At 49.6% G+C, this 22,823-nt stretch overlaps 3 protein-coding genes across 8 annotated transcripts; all 3 read left to right on the plus strand.

The window, feature by feature from the left end:
- Positions 1 to 65: 65 nt before the first annotated feature.
- S100A1 (S100 calcium binding protein A1) lies at positions 66 to 3,906 on the plus strand. Its single transcript, XM_004588932.4, has 4 exons — positions 66 to 84; positions 650 to 714; positions 2,530 to 2,683; positions 3,580 to 3,906. The coding sequence occupies exons 3-4, from the start codon at positions 2,543 to 2,545 to the stop codon at positions 3,721 to 3,723; spliced, it is 285 nt and encodes a 94-aa protein (XP_004588989.1). The 5' UTR covers positions 66 to 84; positions 650 to 714; positions 2,530 to 2,542; the 3' UTR covers positions 3,724 to 3,906.
- A 924-nt stretch (positions 3,907 to 4,830) lies between these two features.
- Positions 4,831 to 13,745, plus strand: CHTOP (chromatin target of PRMT1). 6 transcript variants are annotated; one of them, XM_058660289.1, is made up of 7 exons: positions 4,836 to 5,132; positions 6,297 to 6,378; positions 7,695 to 7,848; positions 8,501 to 8,584; positions 10,362 to 10,548; positions 11,341 to 11,478; positions 13,105 to 13,745. In XM_058660289.1, exons 2-7 carry the CDS (start codon positions 6,314 to 6,316, stop codon positions 13,308 to 13,310), a joined length of 834 nt encoding a protein of 277 aa, XP_058516272.1. In that variant the 5' UTR covers positions 4,836 to 5,132; positions 6,297 to 6,313; the 3' UTR covers positions 13,311 to 13,745. The 6 variants fall into 6 exon arrangements, with proteins under 6 accessions (XP_004588991.1, XP_058516272.1, XP_058516273.1 ...); XM_004588934.4 differs by lacking the exon at positions 8,501 to 8,584 and having other exon boundaries at positions 4,831 to 5,132; positions 10,365 to 10,548; XM_058660290.1 differs by lacking the exon at positions 11,341 to 11,478.
- Positions 13,746 to 18,069: 4,324 nt separating this feature from the next.
- On the plus strand, positions 18,070 to 18,787 carry LOC101520187 (eukaryotic translation initiation factor 1A, X-chromosomal). Its single transcript, XM_058660935.1, has one exon. It carries the CDS (start codon positions 18,128 to 18,130, stop codon positions 18,560 to 18,562), a length of 435 nt encoding a protein of 144 aa, XP_058516918.1. The 5' UTR covers positions 18,070 to 18,127; the 3' UTR covers positions 18,563 to 18,787.
- Positions 18,788 to 22,823: the final 4,036 nt, after the last annotated feature.

Below are 22,823 nucleotides of genomic sequence, written 5' to 3' on the forward strand. Positions count from 1 at the left end.
TCCCAGGACTCTGGGGGTGGGGGGATGGGGTAAGGACAGGAGGAGCGCTGTGCCATTCCCCTACATCCAATCCCGAGTGTGCAGGTCAGGCTGGGGAGGGCAGGGGAGGTGATGGCTCCACAGGGAGACCCCCTTCCTCCAAAGGACGCTGAGTCCAAGACCTCTAATGGGGCATCCCAGGCTGAGACAGCCCCCATGGCGGAGGGGTGGGGAGTGCGGGTACCCCAGATTGGAATCTGGAATCTCTCAATGACACCCCAGCCAGAACCCTTCAAGGAGACTCCTTGTTCGCTGAAGGATCCACTCAGGGAGACCCCGTAGGCTGACACCCCCTCAGCAGAATCCTCAGGGGCTGCACAGCTGAGGGGACAGGCACTGCTGAGACCCTGCAAGTAGCCCGGCCCAAGCTCTTGTCCCACCTCCTTCCCATCTCCACCCCCAAGGCCCAGCAGGAGGGCAGAAGGCTAGAATGGTGGCAACCGTGGGGGGGGGGTGGCAAAGACACAGGGCAGCCTGTTCCAGCCCGGGAGACAGAGGGCGCCTGTGTCCACTCTTGGCCCCTGGCCTCTCAGGACTGTCTGTCCATCAAGGGGTGGAGCTGGCAGGGAGGGGTGGGCGGAGGAAGGCTGACTGAAGACAGGTCCGGCAGAGTCCAGGAGCCACATTCACAGCCTTGGGCCTCCAACTGGAACCTGCTCCCACTCCAGACTGACGGTGAGTATCCTGCCCCACTTGGGCTGGGCTCTGGGCCTGGCCTGCCATGAGGGTGAGGGCGCTTGAGAGGGGGTCCAAGAGCCTGGGCATCACAGCATTCATGTGCACTGAGGGTTGGGGAGCATTTGGGAAGACCTGGGCTTTGGGTTGTGGTGAGGGAAGGCAAGTGAGACAGGATGCAGGTTGCCCTCTCCCACATGAGCCCTTGGGTCCCCTACCAAGCCCCTTCAGTCTCCCAGGAGTAGGGAGGGGGCCCAGCCAGGCCTGGGCTTCCCAGGGGTTAGAAGAAGCAAGCCGAACAACAGGTGTTTCTGCCGGCTTCCAACCAACCTCAGTCTCTGGCTCCTAGCTCACTTTCCAGGGAGGATGAGGTGGTAGGGTATGCACCATGGGGCATCAAGCAGAGGGGCCCTCAGGATTATGCCCCCTTCCAGTCCTCCCTTCCCAAGTGTCCCCCTGACTCATTTCCAGTTCTCAGCACAGACCCTGGACTCCTTTCCCCCTAACTCCTTCCTCTTGCAGTTTTCCTCTCTACCCTGACCTTAGGCCCTCTCTGAACTGCCATGAAATCCCAGGCCCCCGCTGGATGGGACCTGTAACTGAGCCACCAGCCTCCCTCCCTTGGGCACCCCCTTATCCCCTGCATCAGAACCAGCTTGGGTTCCATGTCCCCTGTGTCTCTGTGACAACCACTTCTCATGTCCAGAGTTCAGGTGACACTCACAAGGGCCCCATTGAAGAACTGGGGTGTCATTTGATCAGGACCCATTCATGGTCCAGTCCCCCAGGCCCAGAAAAAGATGGTGACACTTGAGCTGAGACATCTGAGCTGCCCCCTAGGGCCAAGGGACAGAGGCCCCCTGGCTTGGCAGTCTCCTCTCAACAGCCCCTTCCATTCTTCTGTCCCCACCCCACCCCAGCCTCTCAAACTCACAGGCCCTCATGCACTCAGCCCTTCTCCTTTCCTGACACACACTAGCACCAAAGCCCCTGCTCAGTGCCCCCACATCAATCAAGCTGGCCTACTGGCTGCCTCTTCCCGTTCCTTGTGAGCCCTGGATCTTGGGACAAGGCTGGCCTGTTCCTCCCTCCCTTCCCTTCCCATCCCCCATCCCAGAGGAGGGACGATTTGGCAGAGGAGTCAAGTGGGGGCGGTCATGGAAGGTGTGCCCCCAGAGAAGCCACCAAGGCCTGTTCATGAGGCCACAAGCCTAAGGACCAAAAAGGGGGTCTAGCTCAGGGCCTCCCCCATTCGGGCTGCCACCCACTCTTCCACCAGGCCCACCAAAGGACCAGACTGACTTCTTGCTCAGGGCGGTGGTGAAGTGGGCTGTAGAGAAGACTCCAGCTGGCCACCCCCAAATAGCAGGCGCTTCGCAGCACTTCATAGGCAAGGATCAGGGCAAAAACAGAAACCAGAGCCAGAGGAAGCAGCATGAGTCCTGTGGGCATCCTGCCTGCCTCACCCTCCCAGCCACTGCCCCGGCAGCCAGCAGCCTCTGCAGATGTCCACTGCAGGCCCCTGGAGCCCACCCAGCACCTACTGCTCTTGTCTCCATGCCCATCCTTGGCTGTCTGGCTGGGTTACAGAACACGGGTCTGATCATCTAGGTGTGACGGGGTTTCCCTGCGGTGTCAGCTCTCTGGGAAGTGGCAACAGGACTCCCAGCTCAAGGCTTTTTTTTTTTTTTTTTTTTTTTTTTGAGCCACAGAACCCAGGCCAGGCCTGAAGGTTCTCCTCATTTGCACACCCCAGTCACCCTAGACCTGGCCCACAGCTCACTGCCTCGCTCTGGCGGGGGGTGGGGAGGGTAGGTTCATTGCCACAATGGGCTCTGAGCTGGAGACTGCGATGGAGACCCTCATCAACGTGTTCCACGCCCACTCGGGCAAGGAGGGGGACAAGTACAAGCTGAGCAAGAAGGAGCTGAAGGAGCTGCTGCAGACGGAGCTCTCCAGCTTCCTGGACGTGAGCACAGACTTGGGCATGGGGGAGGGAGGGAGTGCAGGGGAAGGGGGGAAGGCAGCGGACACCTCCCTGTGGTCTCTCTCTCTACCCCACCCGACCTTACCCCAGCCACCTCCCTCCTCTCTCCTGGGTGCTTCCAGTCTCTCCCACTCCTCCCGGGTGAAATCAGATCAGTCTGGTTTATAAATCACCTACTCAGGGCTAGGCCTTCTGTAGATTCATCAGTACAGCCTAGAAAGACTGTAGACTTCAGGAAATGCACAGAGTCCTCCAGGAAAAAAAAAAAGGTTCTGGAACATTACTAAACAGGCTGAAGCAATCCACTTCTCTGAAAGAGGTGCCCGTAAGCCATGGATGCCCACCCCAGCCCCCACCGGGAAGATCATTGGGGTAAATACTGACATTCTTGCAGCAAGTGTCTGGATAAACAGCAGGAGAGAGAAGTATGCAGAGCGAGCCAAGAGCCGTGCTGGATGGGGTGAAGGAAGACGGAAAGGATGCTAAGGGACTACACAGCAGAAGCAAGTGCTTCGGGACACGCTTCTGAGCTCTTGTCCCACACTACATCCAAATTCTGGCCCTGTTGCTCTTTCTACCTGGGTGACTTTGGGCACACTGATCAGTGTGTTTCTTCGCACACCACTTGCCTTAGAATTACTTGAGACAACGCTTGGCGTCGTCTTCACATTACCATCAGCTCTGCCAGGTGAAGGACAGACCCTGAGAGCAACAAGAGAGTGTACAGAGCTTGGAGGGAGCGAGGGAGAAGACCCACAGTTAGCTGAGGCTCTGCCAACCTGCTCTTCTCTGCCCCGTTCTGCATCCCCCCCGCCCCCGCCGGCCCTGGACCTGCTGCCGGACCCTTCCCTCCCTCCCCTTCTCTCCTCCCTCCACAGGCCCAGAAGGATGCAGATGCTGTCGACAAGGTGATGAAGGAGCTGGATGAGGATGGAGACGGGGAGGTGGACTTCCAGGAGTACGTGGTGCTGGTGGCTGCTCTCACAGTGGCCTGCAACAACTTCTTCTGGGAGAACAGTTGAGCAGATAGCCCACAAGGGCGGCGCCCTTCTCCTCCCCATCCCCACCCTACCTGACCTGGCCCTTCACCCGGTTACCACCTCACCCCACTCACACCTGCTCACACCTCAGCACACACCCAGGGCGCAAAATAGCGATCCCACCCTGCAACTCCTATTTCATTAAAGGCTCTCTATTGCCAGCTGTCTGATGTCTGTCTCCTGTGGGTCTGGAAGGGCAGAGAAGTGTGGGCTGCCCACTTCCAATTCCATTTATTTTGAAGAGGGGAGAGTCCCATGCACTCGTCTTCCCTAATGGTCAAGGTTCCCATTGGAAGTGGGGCTGGAGCCGTCAGCTTCTCAGCTATAAACACATGACGCTCAAGCTCACTTAGGTAAAGCCTGGCAGACACCGGTTCATTAAAAACGTACACACAGACTCAAGTCGCTCCAGAGGGTCCTGAAGCCTACAGGGCAGAGTGAGCGCTCACAGCGCGTTCTTTCCTCCAAAGTGTGAGTGCCCAACTGTGTGCCCAGTCATAAGAAGGAAAAAAAACCCTTGTAGAGTGGTGCTACTACATTCACACCTCAGGGGGCTGAGCAAAGGACGGAAAAACAGGCCAGCTTGGGGGAAGTGGGAGAGGAAAACAGAGACAAGCAATGAACGGGGAGGAGGGGGGGCGCAGACTGGGGTCCCCAGCACAGGTCTCCAGGCCTTTGCAGTTCATGAGCCCAACAGCATGCGGGGTTGGAGGAAAAAGGCCAGTGTCCAACACGCGGACCCAGCACTGGCAGAGACCGAGTCTCATTTGGAGATTTTGAGACTCGGCGCCTTAGCCGAGGGGGTGGGTAGCAAAGGCCCGAAGAACAGAAGATTAAACACCGCTCTCTGCCGCCCGCGCGCGGACAGGCCCGTCACTTGGCAAAGCCTCCGTCACGCCCTCTGTGGGCGGAGCCATGCAAGACTCTCGCCCAAAGCCCCGCCTCCTCCGCAGAGCTCCGCCCCCGAGCTCTGCGCAAGCGTACAACAAATCTTTCCCGCCCTCTTGCCCTCACCTCCAGCGCCAGTGCGCGAGTCGGACGACTGACGTAATGGCGTCGGCGCCATTTTAGCCGGTCCCATGCCGCACTGGGCGCGGCGGCCATTTTGTTTTGGAGATCTAACAGGAGTTGGCGGCTGCAGCTGTGGAGGCCGCGCCGCAAGGCCGGAAAGGGCAGGCCGGGCGAGAAACCTAGGTCGGCCAACTGGACAGCCAGCCAGCAGCCAGGGACTAGCTCCGCAGTCTGCTGCTTCACGCATCTGACCCAACCGCCCAGCTAGCGACTCGGAGCCCCTGCGCCGTCCTCCCCCTGAGCCGCGGCCGGTCCCCGGCCCGCCTGCCCAGCAGCCGCGGTGGCAGCCCCGAGAGGAGCCCTGGCGTCCGTTTCCTTCGGTGCGTGTCTGCGGAGGAGCGCGGCAGAGGCCGGGGGGATGCGGTAGGCCCCGGGAGGAGGCGGGGCCCGCCGAGGCAGGGGAGGGACCGGGTTGAGTTTTGGGAGAAGAAAACCACGGTTGGACGAGTTGAGCCAAGTTGAGGTTCTTGGCAGGCCTGGGGAACTGGGGGTGCGTTGGTTGGAGACAATGGCGTCTTCAGGGTGAAGTATTGGAGAGCTCAGTCCTCGATGGAGGCCCGTTCAGGAAACCTTTCCGGTTCTTCCTCCCTAGTCCCTCTTCCCTCCTTGGGAATTGGAAACAGGCATGCTTGGTGGTTGTCAGCGCTCGGCTGCGCCTTGGCAGAACCTGGGTGGCGGCGCCTCCTCCCTCTTGGTTGATGCTACCCAGGCATGTCTGCGTTTCTTGAAAGTTCCCTGTGGAGAGAGGTGGGCAGCCGGGGCTGAGAAGGGCTATCCTAGATCAAAAAATAAAAAAAAAAAGCCAGATCCCCTTTGCACCTCCTGTTTCTGCCATTTTGGAACATTCAGCACGTACTACTCCATGTCTGGTGGCCTGTAAGTTTTCATAGTTTGAGGTTAACTTTCGGACTTCTCTGTACGTGAGATGAGTTTTGAGATTAGGATACTTTTTTTTTCCTTCAAAATTCATGGAAAATTAGAAATTAAAAGATGCTTTGGTACCAAAGAATTTTTGCAATCCATGCAATCTTTTGTAGTATACAATTCTACATAAAATTTTTTTTTACATGTACTTATCTACTTGAATGAGAGATCTTCCACCTTCTGACTTATTTTCCTGAGTCTCAGCAGCCAAGGCTGGAGGTCTTAACCAGGAGACCCTTAACCCAGGATCTCCATCTGGTTCTCCACCCCTGGGTGCTGAGAAATCAAGTACTTCAGCCATCATCTTCAGGGAGCTTGATGAGCAGTAGAGTAGCTTAGCCCGCTGTGCCATTGTGCCTGCCCCTCCATGAACTTTTTTAAGATCCCTTCACACTAAAGCAAGGCTGCCTTTTGATTCCGTTTTCTATGAGCCTTGAAGTACCTTCCGGTGGTCCTCAATGGTTAGTGAGACTTTTTCATGGGAGGAGAGGGCGCTTGTCCTGTGTTCTTGGAAGATGACAGTTGTCCTGACTTGTTCGTTCTGCTGTTGTCTTCTGTAGATTCTCGGGATTTGAAGATGGCTGCACAGTCAGCGCCGAAAGTTGTGCTAAAGAGCACCACCAAGATGTCTCTTAATGAGCGGTGAGGCAGCCAACAGCAACTTCAGCTCCTTCCTAAGAAAACCTTCCTTAAACTGGCCCTGGGGTCCAATGCACAAAAACCAGTTGTAAGCTAAATACCAACAGAAGGCTACAGACCTCTGTTCTTAGTTACATCTTACGTGGTGCACAAACTGAATTGGGCGGTTGTTTCAAAACCCCTTATCAGTAGATTTTTATTATATGCTGTCTGAAATACTTACCCAGTGGAATGTATTTTAAAAAGACTCCTCACACCCTCCCTTTCTTCAAGTTTTTTTTTTGTTTGTTTTTGTTTCATTTTGTTTTGTTTACGTTGATACAGGGGTTGTGCAGCATGGGAGCATGGGGCCCTGGCTGCAGTCGGCTTGCTGCCCAGTCCAAGGCCAGCAGGGTTGTGTCTGGCCTGTAAGAGGCAGGCAGCAAGCTGCAACTATGTCCAAAGGCCCTCGAATGTCATTCTTGGGCCTTGTAAGAGGCACTTGCTTTGCTCCATTTCACTTTCTTTCCATTCTGCTTTTGGTTTGTTTTTGCTTTGGATTCTTTTACCGTTAAGTGTTCTTCTCTTCCATTCCATTAAACTTAACCACTAACAAGAGTAATCAAGAAGTGTCATCACAGGCCCTTAAATGATTGATTTAATCTTTCCCCAAAACGGCCATGTGGAGTTACAAAAAGTGATCATTTGAGACAGGAATTATTTATTATTAATTTATTATAGAAATTATTTAAAATAGAATACCTCTGAACAGTAAGCTGATGTTAAAGCATTGGAAGATTATAATGTCTATTGGCTTTTGTGAAGCCTGTGTGCTCTGTCTTCAGATACAGTGTACTAACCTATGTTCGCATGTTACTAAGTAACATTTAAACATTGACACATTCCTGTAATGCATCTTCAGTATAGCTGTGATACTGTCGTGGGCTTTGAAGTTGATTTAGTCCTCAAATGTCTTTCCAAAGAACCTCAGATCCTCCAAGGTTTAAGCTTTCTTTGCCTTTGAAATCACATCTCCTGCTTCTTGTCTGCTTATTGCGTGTTTTTCATACCTTCCACCTCTCTCAGAGCCTTTTGTTACCTGAGCCCTTGTTATCACTTTGATTTGAATGTGCTGCACCTGACTGCATTTCTTGAGTTTCTGATTCTTGCAAGTCTAAAAACAGAGGAGTCTTTAACCCACTTCAGCCTTGATCTAAGTGTACCACTTTACTTAAAAGTTCGTGGGATCTGGAGCTCCTGGTCTAGCAAGCCATGACAATGCCAATAAATGTTTTGTAATAAAGCTTTTATTTAAACATCCATTTTGTTCGACCTTGAAGCTTTACTAATATGCTGAAGAACAAACAGCCGATGCCAGTGAATATTCGGGCTTCGATGCAGCAACAACAGCAGCTAGCCAGTGCCAGAAACAGAAGACTGGCCCAGCAGATGGAGAATAGACCCTCTGTCCAGGCAGCATTAAAACTTAAGCAGGTGAGAGCATGGATCTTGGCGCTCCGGAAGCAGCTGTGATCTGAGTCAGGCAGTCCACTGAGGCTGTCACAACCTGATGGATGATGGCAAGGTGGCTCAGGGCAAAAGCTGGAACTTCTCTGAAAGAAGTGTAGAGAATTCCAATGCTGGCAGGTACTGATAAGCAACTTTTTCTTTATTGTCTTTGTTTTCTAGGGAGTTTGCCATCTGTTTGACCCATTTGTGTTATCATTGAGCATTAATCTCTCTTGTTTCTGGTCCTTTATCATTCAAGTAGATTTTCCATGAAGACAGTTCATTTCAGATAATCTTCAAAACATTCTTTACTTCTAAATGATGTACAAGCTCGAGAAATAATTTTTTTCCACTCCTCATGCAGGGCCCTAGCGCCCTAGTCAAAGGCTTTTAGTGCCAAGAGAGGCGAATGACCCTCGTTTCCACAGCACCTGAAATTTTTATTAGTTGAAGTAGAGTTACAACATTGAGTACCTTATTGATGGGTTCTTTTTCAAACTTGCAGTAAATGGGGGATGGGAAGAAGTACTTAAAAATATTAGGGAAATGCTTTAAACAAGGGGAAAAGAAAAAAAATGTCCAGTAGAGATAATCCTTTTCAGTTCTGAAAATAAAGCCTACTCTTTATTGTTCATAGACGGTATATGCCAATCCGGACAGTGGCCGTGGAAGGATATGTCCGAGCTGTGGCTGGGCGTCCAGAGGGCGGTGCCATGCAACTGTAAGGACTTAACACTGGTTGCACTGCATGGCTGTGCATAAATTCAGCAGTTAAATATAACACCCTTCCACCCCCACCCTGAACCGTTGGGCTTGCTGTCCAAAAATAAACGAGGCTTTCTGCTTCAGCTGCCTTAAGCCTTGGGAGTGATCAGATTTGTCCTTGGCTCAGGAGAGCAGCAGAAGGCACAGCTGTTTTACAAAAGTACATAGAAGTTGCCGGAGAGGTCTCTTGACAGATCATTCCAAAGGGCCTTTCAGCAAGAGACTTGAGGTCCCCATATGCAGAAGTAGCTTCTGGTGTGGCACTGTCCGGTAGAACCTAACTGCAATGATGAAACGTTCTGTAACTTCTGTCCAGTGTGGTGACCATTATCTACGTGCAGCTATTGAGAATTTAAATGTAACTAGTACAAATGAGCTTATGTTTTCAAAGTTTTATTAATATTCAGTTTAAATAACCGATGTGGCAAGTGGCTACCTTGCAAAGCACAACTTCAGAGTGGAAACTGGTACAGTTGACTTCCTTAAGGTTCCCATCGGTGTTAGTATTGTTGGTCACTATGGAGAGCAACTCAGCACTGAGACCTTGGGAGGATGGATGTCCTTTGGGTAGGCTACAGGAGGGCCTTGGGGAATGTGGTCCTGGCTTCAGAATCACGTGCTTATCAGGGGAGCCAAGGACACTCCTTTAGGGGTGGTTACACTATATGTGTGTGTGTGCTGGTGCAAATTGTAGACCTTTATCTGACCAGAAGCAATTTCCTTATGATGCTTTAGAACATGCATTTGAGGGAAATGATGGCAGGAAAAAAAATCATTGGTAGTTATCTGTTAGAACTTTTCATTCACTCATCACTTCTCGGACTTTTGGCTAAGATCAAGTGTAGAACTTTTCATTCATAGTAACTGATGATGTAAAACAGGCTTTTTAGGACTCAGCTGTTAGTTGTGTTCAAGCCTACCCTGTCCTCCCTTCTTTGCAGGAATTTTTCTGAGATTGGTCTTCAGTGTTTTCATTTTGAAAAATAGATTATTGAAAATAAGTAATTTTGTCCACGTCCTCCTGTGGCCCTGAGTTTTTTGCTTATGAGCCACATTCATTTTTTAAAAGGATATTATACCGGAGTATGAGAGCTGTTTCAAGTATAGACTTGAAATTACAACTTTAAGAAATGAAAGGAGGTTTGACTTTTTGTGTTTATTTGCATCTTAAGGTAAAAAATGGATCGTCTGGAGATAGATACTCAGAGGAAAAATGGAGCACACTGGCCTCTCAGAGATCAATCATGTTCTTAAGTCACAACGCAAATGAACTTGTAATTTACATTTTGCCCAGAGTGTGATCAACTTGCGTGGTGTTTGAGTAAGCCTTTGAAGACAGTGGTAGAGCTTGGGCAGGTATGAATTAAGTCATGTCATTGTCAACCTGTGAACAGAATCCAGGACTGAGCTGTGTGGAGTGTCCTTACTGCAACCTCAGTTCCTACTGGCAGTGGATGACTTCTGTGGCCAAGCTAGTGAGGCAGTTGATGGTGATGCTAATTTCATGGGACCATCCACAGCTTCTGAGAGTTTGCTGCTCTGGATCAGAATTCTGCTTTTATCCCATGTTCTGAGGCAAAGGCTCGCTTTGGATTGGGATCCTTATAACACCCACAGCAGGTTTCTATCCCTCCACACCAAACACCTCACTTGCTTTTTTTTCTGCACTTTGAATTGTCGAATCCCACTGGATTGCTTTTTTGATCTCAATCCCTTAACACCTTTTCTTCCAGAAGAGCTTAAAGCAGCGCCTGGGTAAGAGTAACATCCAGGCACGGTTAGGCCGACCCATAGGGGCCCTGGCCAGGGGAGCAATCGGAGGACGAGGCCTGCCCATAATTCAGAGAGGCTTGCCCAGAGGAGGACTACGTGGGGGACGTGCCACCAGAACCCTTCTTAGGGGCGGGATGTCGCTCCGAGGTCAGTACCATGTGCCTGATCATTGTTGGGCCCTGCTCCTTTCCCCTTTTTCTTGGGCTGCTTATGGACCCATTTGTTTAACATCTTTTAAGCTTGAATTTTGTATTAATATAATAACTTCTGAAATCGCATATTTTTAATAGTGCTGCATGTCTTTTATCGATACCATTCCTTTTCTGATAATGTGCAATGGTGAGAGGCTATGACCTGCGTAACAACAGGTAATTCATGTCATCTCCATTCCATTTTTAAAACACCCTGCTGCTGCTTGAATCAAAGCACATTGAAGTTCTACAAATGATTTAGATGTAAAAATCGTACAGGTCTTTTGACCTGTATCTTACCCATCTCTGTTCCTGAGGCTAGTGAAATTCTGCTATATCTAAAAGAGAGGACAAATTGACCCATAGCACTTAACCTACATCTTATGTTTTGGGCACTGTTATAGCGTCCCTGTATAGTTCTTATTTTAATCCAACAAGAATGTGTTGAGAGCAGGAACCATAGCATCTATTTTATTTTAAATCTGTAAAACTAGGTGTCTAATTATTCAGTAAATAGTAAATGTATGTACTTACTAACTCCCAGCTTCTTCCAAAAATTGGACTGTGGTCAGATTTGTTGAATTGATTAAAGAGCAGCTTAATCTGCTTGCAGTGTGTAGCTTGCCCCACCCAACCTAAAAATTAACTCAGTTATTCTTCATTTAACCCTCACTGCCTACCTTTGGTTAGAGTCTGCTTTGTTTCTCTTGGATTTACCTGCATATACATTGTGTGCCTCCTCTCCAAGGTCAAAACCTGCTCCGAGGTGGACGAGCCGTAGCTCCCCGAATGGGCTTAAGAAGAGGTGGTGTTCGAGGTCGTGGAGGTCCTGGGAGAGGGGGCCTAGGGCGTGGAGCTATGGGTCGTGGCGGAATCGGTGGTAGAGGTTAGTCAGCTACCAACTTCAGAGAGTAGCTCCCTTTTATTTTCCTCCCTTCAAAACTCAGAGCCACCTTTCTGCACAGCTTCAAGTCATAGGGCAGGCTTGTATGTTTGTCTTGTTTTGTTTTTTGAAACTGGCTTATTCTTAAAATTCACATGCTAGTAGTGCAAAAGTCTGTCTTTCCCCCCCCCCCCCCTTTTTTTTTTTTCCAGAAAAAGTCAGGTGCATGTTAGCCAGATTTTATACAGTGTTCCGGGCTCTTGCAGCTGGGGTCTTACCTTTCTGTCTCTGCTGAATCATCACCACATAGTCGGTCCCTGTAGCCCCAAACCCTGATTGAATCCAGTAAGAGTAAGGAAGGGGGAGTTGTGTGAGAACAAAGCCAGAGTTAGAGTAGTGAGACTTGGAGCTAGGTGTTGTCTCTGAAGGCAAGTAAGTTCAGTATGCCTGTGAGAAACTCAAGCTGATTCTTTGATCAGGGGAAACAGTAAGATGATATCCTTGTCAGAAACTTAACTGACCCCTGATGATTACACCTTTGAGAAAACTTGGTGATACACATTTGTGACTCTATGACCTAGATTGGAAAATTTTAACGTGATGGTAGTGTCGCTGCCAAATCTCTGGGAGCTTTGTCACCTAGCTTAGCACGAGGCTTCCAACAACACGTTTTGGAAGAGGAGACGTGTTCTTGCGGATTCCTTGTTTATGTCCCTTTGGTCCCTTCAAGGTGTGTGGTGGGCCTTCCACAGCTCATGCCCATGAAGCTGCCAAGGAATGTTAGCTTAGGAAAGGAAGTCTGATAACCAGGGCTCATTTTCTTCTCTCCCATTATGTGCTACTTGGTTTATTAAGTGAACTGCCAGCTAGCTTGAGTTTCAGGATGAAATACCATGTTTCCCAAATTATCTTGATTTGGTTTCTGAGAGAGACATCACAGGGATGGCAGAGACTAAAGTAGCTTTTAAAAAAAAAAAAATTAAAATGAAAGGATGTGCTTTGTTAAGTGCATTGAAACTACCTCTCAGATAACCAGAATTGCCCTAGGGTGACTGGAGTCAGAGGTGGAAGTGGCTGGGACTGCTCAAATGTTTTTCCCATCTTCCAACATTACTCCTGTGTCAGGAGAGCTCCCCATCTAACACGTGGGATCAGTTTGGTGGACTAAGTATAAAGGGATGAGGTAACTTTCCAGAAGGGTATCCAGTGAAGCTTCATTAAAACTACCTTCACACTCCTGATTCTGTGCCCTTTCACTTCCTCTCTGTCTTACTCTATGGGGTTATCTAACATATGTTTCAATTATCAAGTAGTAGAGGAGTCTCAAACTTTATGTGATAGCTTTGTCTTAGGAAAGATTAAGGTTTTTTTAATTATTACCATTGGCAATTATTTGCCCTTTGTTGATAGAATAACATTTTAAATGGCATTTAGAGTTGCGCATGTAGTAGGAATTCATTATGTGTGCTTTCCATGTGTTGCTTTCTATCCACTGTGTTCGTTTTTCCAGATTTCTCCTTTACCCTGCCCTTCAGCTTTACTCAGCTAGGCCCCACTGGTCTTGGGGGCATTTACTACAGCATCCATCAAGCCTATTTGTAACTTGCTCTTTTTTTTTTCCTTCACCAGGTCGGGGTATGATAGGTCGGGGAAGAGGGGGCTTTGGTGGCAGAGGCAGAGGCCGTGGCCGAGGGAGAGGTGCCCTTACTCGCCCTGTGCTGACGAAGGAGCAGCTGGACAACCAACTGGATGCGTACATGTCAAAAACTAAAGGACACCTGGATGCCGAGTTGGATGCCTACATGGCGCAGACAGACCCCGAAACCAACGATTGAAGCCTGCCCACCGACCTTGAGAGACTCTTAATAAGTCACCACGTTTGTAAATAATCTTGAGATAACAGTTGAAAAGAAACCTGATTGATGCTGGAAGGACCTATCATCATAACAGGCTGTGGACTTAGCTGCCACCAGTTGTGCATTTAGTGTGTTCCTTTTCCTTTTTGATACTGTGTTGTATGAAAACCTTTTTCCCTTTGATTTGGCTGGGCTTTGCCCTCCCTCCCTCCCCCGACTTCTCTTTGAACATGAATGTTTTGGCCTTATGGCTAGGATACCCTCTTCCTACCTCTGCCTCCCTTCACCTGTTATGTACTCTGATTATCTTCGTTTCTCTGTTCATCTCTGTTCCCTCACAAAAAAGGTCCTAGAAGAGCCAGTGTTCCTCCCTAATGCCTAGGTTTCTGAGATAAAGTTGTTCTACATCTTTAATAGCCTCTTGTAAGTGTTTAGAAAATCTGGAGCTCAAAAGTGTGTGTTCATGGTGCAGCGTAGTAAATTGGGAACATTTGACGTCGCCAAAGACCAAGGATCAGATTGCATGTGGTAGCAGCTCAGGTTTGATCGAAGTTGCTACCATGAGCATTGACAACCACATAGGTAACTAGGTCCTGGGCTGGATATTGATCCTTACTACCCACAAAAGAGAAGTCCTATTGATTTGACCCCAGGTCAGAAGGGACAGGAGTGGAAGTGTGGGGGCTGGCTGACTGGGAGGGAAAACAGGTGGGCTGAAAATCAGTTGACCTCATGTTTATTCCAGACCAATCTTGGGTTTCTCCGTTGACAGTGTCTGACCCTCCTCTAATTTCCTTTGAATGTTTAAGTTTAGCAGTCTAGCAACTCAGATTCTGTAAAATCTTGGTGTTTCTGGTTCATTATAACAAACTTCTCATATGACCAGGATTTTCTCCTCTTGGGCTCTTCAGAATGGCTGTGATCACTTTAATGCTGTCTTGCCATGCCGCTTTTTTTTCAGAGTCAGTCCTTTTCTTCCTGGTTATGTTCAAATCGTAAGGAAGATGCATCTTTAGGTCAGAAAATGAAGACTTTACTCTCCTTTGACTGAAGAAACCATCAGCGTTGTGGTCCTTAGGCTGTGATGCTGGTTCCCTTTTAACCTGGGCTATGTAAGGGGAAAGAACCTGATCACCTTCAATCAAGAGGGTTGCTTTTGGGCTACCTGGCATCCTAAGCCCTTGGGAGGTGTGGGTATTGGGGAACAGGAAGGAAGTTATAGTCAAGAAAACCTAAACTTGGCTCCTGTGTGACATGGAGCACCCAGGAGTTGTGTATAAGAGCTGAATGTTGGAGAGTGGCTACATAGAGCTGAATCCCCAGTACTGAAGCACAAGGACCTCCTCACAGCCACCCAGCCACTACTGCTACCACATCCCCTACTCCAGCAAGAACTAGGAGCCAGGGTGTATCCAAAGACGGTGTCTCACTAAAGGAGGGAGCACTGAGCTAGGCGTCATTCTCTGCCTGCCATGTAACATGACCTTCCCATCTTGGGGAACAGTTCATTCATCCCCATCTGCCAAAGTCCTTAGAACCTCCTGTGGCCTGTGACAGAATCCTTGCTGACTAGAATAAGAAGGATGTAGGGGCACAGATAAGAGTAATGGGCTGGGTCTTGAGAGTGAAAGTTAAGGCGAATGATGGGCGGGGTGGGAGGAGATTAGTTAAAGGTCTGTCGCTGCCTTTCAAGTGGATGAACTTCATGGCCCCTGCACACCAGGATCCCATATGGGCACCAGTTCTAATCCCGGCAACCCTGCTTCCCATCCAGATCCCTGCTTGTGGCCTGGGAAAGCAGCAGAGGGTGGCCCAAAACTTTGGGACCCTGCATCTCTGTGGGAGACCCAGAAGAAACTCCTGGCTTCTGGTTTCAGACCAGCTCAGCTGTGGCCATTGAGGCTACTTGGGGCGTGAACCAGTGGATAGAAGATCTTTCTCTGTCTCTCCCTCTGTAAATCTGCCTTTCCAATAAAACTTTTTTTTTTTAAATGGGGCTGCTATGGTGGCACAATAAACTTGTTTACTGCAGTGCTGGGATCCCATGTGGGCACCAGTGTATGTTCTGGTGGCTGCACTCTATCCAGCTCCCTGCTTGTGGCCTGGGACAGTCAGTAGTAGAGGATGGCCCAAAGCCTTGGGACCCTATGCCAGCATGGGAGACCTGGAGGAGACTCCTGGCTTCAGATCCACTCAGCTCTGGCGTTTACAACCATTTGGAGAGTTGTTGGAAGTTTTTTTTTTTTTCTAAAAAAATAACATTTTGGGCCTGGTGGCGTAGCCTAGCGGCTAAAGTCCTCGCCTTGAACGCCCCGGGATCCCATAAGGGCACCGGTTCTAATCCCGGCAGCTCCACTTCCCATCCAGCTCCCTGCTTGTGGCCTGGGAAAGCAGTCGAGGACGGCCCAATGCATTGGGATCCTGCACCCGCGTGGGAGACTTGGAAGAGGTTCCTGGCTTTGGATCGGCGCACACCGGTCCGTTGCGGCTCACTTGGGGAGTGAACCATCGGACAGAAGATCTTCCTCTCTGTATATCTGACTTTGTAATAAAAATAAATAACTCTTTAAAAAAAATAACATTTTGAAAAAGTTCTAAGCAAAGAGCAACCATAGGTGAATGGTTAAAAACACTTGAGGGAATATTCAAGGTCTCCATGGCAGTAGACAGCCAAGATTGTTCAGATCTCTACTGGTCTGGTGAAGAACTTGGACTTCGGTGACAAAAGGATATTGTGTATGTTTGTAATACTCAAAAGTTTCTTTTTTAATTTTTTTTTTTTTTTGAAAGTCAAATTTACAGAGAGGAGAGACAGATCTTCCATCCGCTGCTTCACTCCTGAAATGGCCCCAACAGAACAGACCCAATCCGAATCTAGGAGCCACAAGCTTTTGGGCTGTCCTCTGCTGCTGTCCCAGGCCGCAAGCAGAGTGCTGCATGGGAAGCGGAGCAGCCAGGATACAAACCAGCGCCCATATGAAATCCCAGCACATGCAAGATGAAGGCTTTAACCGCTAGGCTATAACACCAGACCCACAGCATTTTTACTTACTTGAAAGGTGCCTCATACTGGCTGTCACCCCTCCAAATGCATGGGCCAGGAACGTGACCTGGTGTCCCATATGGGTGACACTGACAAGTGCCATTATCACTGCCTCCCAGTGTATGTGAACCAGAAGCTGAGAAACGAAGCAGGCATCCCAGGTGGTGTCTGCAGTGCTGGTCCAAACAGTGCCTCCTCCCCCAACACTGAAAGCCTTTGAACAGCACGATGCATAACCTGGTTTATGTGCAATACAGGCATGGCTCCCGATTCTCTGAGGCCTCAGAACAGCCACTTCTCCATCTCTCCTTAGCCCCAATGGTAGCAGCACCTTACCTAGCCCGACCCAGGCTCTACTGTGAGTGGCGAAGGCCCAGGAAATAGTCAAGGGAACAGTAAAGGACTGGACCCTTGGGAGAGGGCCTGACCTGACTTCCACCTCTTCTGGGAAGTCATCTGTTATCCTTGCCCATGGAATTTTTAAGGAATGTGGGAGTGGCAAGGGCGCCTAAGCTCCATTTCGGAGGTTCTGGAGACGGAGCACTCCCATCCCCTGCACCAATCACAATAGAGTGTCTCCTGGTTTTTGGCCGTGGACCTTTTCCAGACCTCCCTGTAGTCTCAGAGGAGCCCTCCAGTCGCCTTCCTTCATCTCGGTGGAGCCACCTGACTTCCCCAGGCTTGCTGACCACAAGGGCGATGCAGGGGAAGGGCTGGAAGTTCCTGCTCTTGTTTTGGTGGCTGTCCCACCTGTGCAACTTGGGCTAGTGACCCAGCAGGCCATGTTGGGGGCCTTGACCATGTGTTCGGTGGACAAAGACAGTAGGATGAAGATGGCAGTGGAAACAAGACAAGTGAAGACGCCCCCGGCCCCCAGCCCTGGTCCTCAGTGTTACACAGGCCGGCCAGGCTGGGACTGTAAAGAGTCCTTTTTTTGTTTTCTTTCGTTTCGTGTTCTTTTGATTGTCCATTTAGGCTAAGAAGTGCTCATTTATCTTTCAGTGGAAAACAGACACCAGCTCAAGATAAACTCATTCATCAGAGAAAGATTTGCGGGAGGGGGAGGAGGAAGGTGAATTAAGAGTTGAATCGGGGGCCCGGCGGCATGGCCTAGCGGCTAAAGTCCTTGCCTTGAAGGCCCCAGGATCCCATATGGGCGCCGGTTCTAATCCCGGCAGCTTCACTTCCCATCCAGCTCCCTGCTTGTGGCCTGGGAAAGCAGTTGAGGACTGTCCAAAGACTTGAGACCCTGCACCCGTGTGGGAGACCTGGAAGAGGTTTCTGGTTCCCGGCATCGGATTGGCGCGCGCTGGCCCGTTGCGGCTCACTTGGGGAGTGAAACATTAGATGGAAGATCTTCCTCTCTGTCTCTCTTCCTCTTTGTATATCTGGCTGTAATAAAATGAATAAATCTTTAAAAAAAAAAAAGAGTTGAATCGGGCGGCGGCGGGAGGCGGGCTTCCGGAGGCAGTGGCGGGAGGCGGGCTTCCGGAGGCGGCGACGGGAGGCGGGTCGAAGCTACGCGACATCCGCGACGCCATTTGCTGCTGCCGAGCGTGGGCGCCGGCGGTCCTTCTGAGAAGTAGTCCGCGCTCCGGTACACCTCGCCCTACACACTCCCGGGCACCTCGTCTGCACTCTCTGGGGCACCTCGTCCCGCTCGCTCCCTGGCACCTCGTCCCACACACTCCCCGGCACCTCGTCCACCCACCAGCACAGCAATTCCAGACGCCGCGAGGTCACCGTCACAGCCATGCCGAAGAATAAAGGAAAAGGAGGTAAAAACAGGCGCAGAGGTAAGAATGAAAATGAGTCTGAAAAAAGAGAACTGGTATTCAAAGAAGATGGACAAGAGTATGCTCAAGTAATCAAAATGTTGGGGAATGGACGATTAGAAGCAATGTGTTTTGATGGGGTAAAGAGGTTGTGTCACATCAGAGGGAAATTGAGGAAAAAGGTTTGGATCAATACCTCAGACATTATATTGGTTGGCCTCCGAGACTATCAGGACAATAAGGCTGATGTAATTTTGAAGTACAATGCGGATGAAGCTAGAAGTCTGAAAGCATATGGCGAGCTTCCAGAGCACGCGAAAATCAATGAAACAGATACATTTGGTCCAGGAGATGATGATGAGATCCAGTTTGATGACATTGGAGATGATGATGAAGATATTGATGACATCTAAATAGAACTCAACATTTTACATTCCAGTTTTTCTGACGGTTGTCCCACAGTTTGGATTTTGGCCACGACCCTTAAAAGAAGATTCAGATTTCATTAGCATGATTGCAATTTTTTAAGGAAGGCTGATTTATTACTTTTAAGGTGTTTGTTGTTTTGAAAACTGCGTAATGTTCAATAATCTTAAGTGGGATGTTAAGCCCACCTTGCTCTTTGGATGTAATGGAGATTGTGGGTAGAAGACCACAATTGTGAAAGAAATTGCATCACTACCTTTCCTGTTTTAGCCCATTCCAGTAAGTAAATAGATGTTTTGGATTAAAAAAGGAGAGAGTTGAATTTGAGAGTAAAAGCCAAATTTGAATAGGCAAGTGGGAAGAGAAGCCTCTGGTCACCTCAGTATTGCCAAGGCCAGGACCGCGGCTCAGCCCCTCACAGCTCTGTGTCAAGCAGCAGTCCCGAAAATGTGCTCATAGGGGCTGGAAGCCTTCTCACAGCAGCAGCTGAGAAGAAAGCTCGACTCCCAGCCTCCTGACATTCTGCCCGAACTTTCACAGCATGTGTGCACACTGTTTCACCTGTGGTTGCTCCATCAAAACACCAAAAGGCGTCAGCCTAAGCTCTGTGCTTTGAACTGGCCAGGCCTAAAGAAGCCTACTGCACAGGTTCTCGCCGTGTGAAGTCGTTACCAGACACCATTCTTTGGACCTCCTTTGAAGGAGAGACTCTCTACGAGAATCAAGATGGTGGAATAGGATGAGGACACGTTTACATAGATGGAGAAATATTAACCAGGGTGAAGCAGAGAGGGCACATTCCAGGAAATAGGAAAGGACATGCTGACAGCAGAGGGGCACCTGGAGACTGATGGACACAGGAAAGCAGTGGAAACAACGGGGTGGTGTTGCAGTGATCAGATATCCCAGCAGCATTCAGCCAGCCGCTATCTGAACTGCACCAGCGGCCAGAACTCCACCAGCAGCCAGGTGGGAAGGGGAGTTCACCCAGACAAAGCACTGCCCATCCTGCTGGTTTGTTTGATTTGACCAGGAGCAGAGACAGCAGCAGATCCCAAAAAACTGATGTGAACTCATTTCTGGCTCAGTGAATTCCAATGATGTGGCATCCTAGGTTCCATCCAAGATAGGTCCGGGATCTAACAGCCAGCAGATAAAGAATTCCAGCAGTGGCACATCAGGTGCTGTTTTGCACAGTGTGGCAAAAGCTTTGAGACTGCAGGGACAACAGTGAGCTGCACGTGTGCTGTTCTGGGAGCAAACTCGCTGAGCTCATTGCATTTCGCTGGTCCCACATCAAAAATAATACCGACCTTGGCATCTTATGACTCAAAATAGGTCCTTGTGGCCCTCAGATCTAATAACCAGCATGTTCCAGCAAGATCAGCACCACCAACAACCTAGCTGCATAGGACATTTGGTGTCTCCCTAATCCTGTGAACTGCACGAACCGGAAGTGGGAGAAATGTACAGACAACAGTGCAACAACAGCACGGGATCACAGGAGGTGGAGAGTGCTGAGCCAGGAGCTGGCGCTATGGAGACCATGGTAGAAGTCTAACATAAGAACCCAGACCTGGAACTCGCTGGAAGGACTGGCACAAGCAACTGAACAAAGAATTGTGTACCAACCACAATATGGAAAATTGAACTGTAAATCTGTGGGTGATACAGCTTAGAAACGTGCCCCAAGGAGAAGAATCTGCTAACCAGAAGTACAATGACCAAGAGCAAAAGAGAAGACAGGCACAATGGATATTACTGAAGACTCCCCTGCAAAAGAGCAGAAGCCTTTGTCAATATCGGAGGTAACATAGGAATACATCGAGAAAATGGAGGATACAGAATGCACAACACTTGTTAGGAAGCTGCTTATCAACATTGAGAAACACAAGAGGAATTTAAAGAATTCATCACGTAGGAAATAGCAACACTGAAACAAAATCAAGCCAAGTTATTGGGACTGAAGGAAGCAATAGCGCAAACTAAGAATTCAGCGGAGGACCCAGTGCAGTAGCCTAATGGCTGAAGTCCTTGCCTTGAACATGCCATGATCCCATATGAGCACCAGTTCTAATCCTGGCAGCCCTGCTTCGCATCCAGCTCCCTGCTTTTGGCATGGGAAATCAGCTCCAGCCGCTGCGGTGACTTGAGGAGTGAATCATCAGATGGAAGATCTTCCCCTTTGTCTCTCTTCCTCTCTATATATATCTGACTGCAATAAAAATCAATAAACCTTAAAAAAAAAAAAAACAGCTTCTCAGTGAATTCTGTGGGTACCGTTTCACTTCTTATCCAATTCCTTGCTAATAACCTGGGGAAAACAACAGATGAATCATGTGTTCTGGCCCCTGCTATCCATGAGAGACCCAAATAAAGCTCCTGCTTTGACTTGACCCAGCTCTAGCTATTGTGGCCATCTGGAGAGTAAACCAGCAGATTGAACACCTCTGTCTCTGTATCTCTGACTTTCAAATAAGTCTTTTTAAGAGGGACGTTTGGGCCCAGTGCGATAGTCCTCCCCCTGCATCTACCAGGATCCCATATGGGTGATGGTTCGAATCCTGGCTGCTCTGCTTCCCATCCAGCTCCCTGCTTGTGGCCTGGGCAAGCAGCGGAGGATGAATGGCCCAAAGCCTTGGGATCCTGCACCTATCTGGGAAACCTGCAAGAAGCTCCTGGCTCCTGACTTTGGATTGGGCGTGAACCAGCAGATGGAAGATTTCTCTATAAATCTGCCTTTCCAGTAAGAACAAATACATCTTTCAAAAAAAATCACATTTCAAATGGCTTGAGTGGAGAGTCTGACCTACAAATGTTTTAGTTGAAGTCAGTAAAATATTTTGAGAGATGGTGGAGAACTGAATGTAGACGGTACTGGACTTATAGTGTAATGCCCTCAGAAATGCATTAGAAATTGAAAATAATACTCCAAATGTAGGCAACCACCTAGGTTGCCTTGTATCTAGGTAAGTGTTACACTGCTAGGAGAAAAGCAGCCAGTAGCTGACAAGGATCCTGAGTCTGGTTAATGCCAAATTTGTGTTCACTATATCAGTATGCAGCATGGTTGCTTGCTTGCTTACTTATTGCTTATTTAAAGGCAAATGGGAAAAGCAGGGAACTCCAGACTGGGACATGCCACTCCAGCTCTCAGCTGGGGGGGGCGGCTACAGACTGCTCAGGGGAGGGTCAGGGAATGTATTGTAGGTGGGAGTGACTGAGGGCATGTTTTATAGGAAAAGAATGATTCTCCATGGAATGCTCCTCCATGGACCAGGCAACTGTACTCAGAGGTAGGCAAGGGAGCTGAAGCAGAGTTGTTTGCAGTGAGGGGGTGGGGAACCATAACGCATGTCTGGGTCAGGCCAAGGCACCTACACACATCGGAGACCTGGGCTGGGCTAAATAACATCACCTGCCGCCTGCTAGTGCTCACAAAACCTGGGGCTAGAAGGCATACTTGGCTGGGCCAGGCCACAGTACCCCACCTGTGAGTTTCACAGCAGGGGGTGTGCCACATCCAGCTGAGCTGTAGCACTCACCAGAATGTGGACCTGGGGGCAGATTCTGTAGAGGAATTGTGGGCTCGCCTCTCTGGGACTGCAGCACCTGTTTACATGGGAAGCTGGGACAGTGATGGGTCAAGCCAGGCTTGACCTCAGAACTCACCTAACAGGCGTCCACTTAACACTAGTAGGAGCTGGGCCTGGGAGCAGGCCTGATAGGGAAATCCGGGGAGCTCCCCTACTAGTCCACAGCTCCCATGGGGAGCACAGGAGCTAGGGCTAGGACTGGGCCAGGCTGGGCCAGGCCTTAGTACCCATTGGCATGCACAAGAGCCAGGACAGGGTATGGGCCACACACAGCTAGGCTGGCTGCAACATCTGCCAGCAAGTGTTGAGACTGCAGGTGGACCATGTTAGGTTGGTTTGAAGCACTTGCCCAACACACGTGCGCAAAACCCAGAGCTGGGAATAGACCTGGTAGGGGAACTCTGGGAACACTCCTGCTAGGCTGCAGCTCCCACTGGCATGCATGTGGGCTAGGTCTGAGGATGGGCCACACTGGGCCAGGTTCCAGCACCTGCTGGTCCTCACAAGAGCCGGAATGGGTGTGGGGCAGGCCAGGCTAGGTCATAGCACTTGCCTACATGAGACCTGGGTCTGGGTGTGGCCCAGGCTGAGCTAGACTCTAGCACCAACTGGTGAGAGCCAGAATGGGCGTAGGCCAGTCAGGTTAGGCCAC

Source organism: Ochotona princeps, chromosome 2, assembly GCF_030435755.1.
Source record: "Ochotona princeps isolate mOchPri1 chromosome 2, mOchPri1.hap1, whole genome shotgun sequence".
In the NCBI taxonomy this organism is placed as follows: domain Eukaryota; kingdom Metazoa; phylum Chordata; class Mammalia; order Lagomorpha; family Ochotonidae; genus Ochotona; species Ochotona princeps.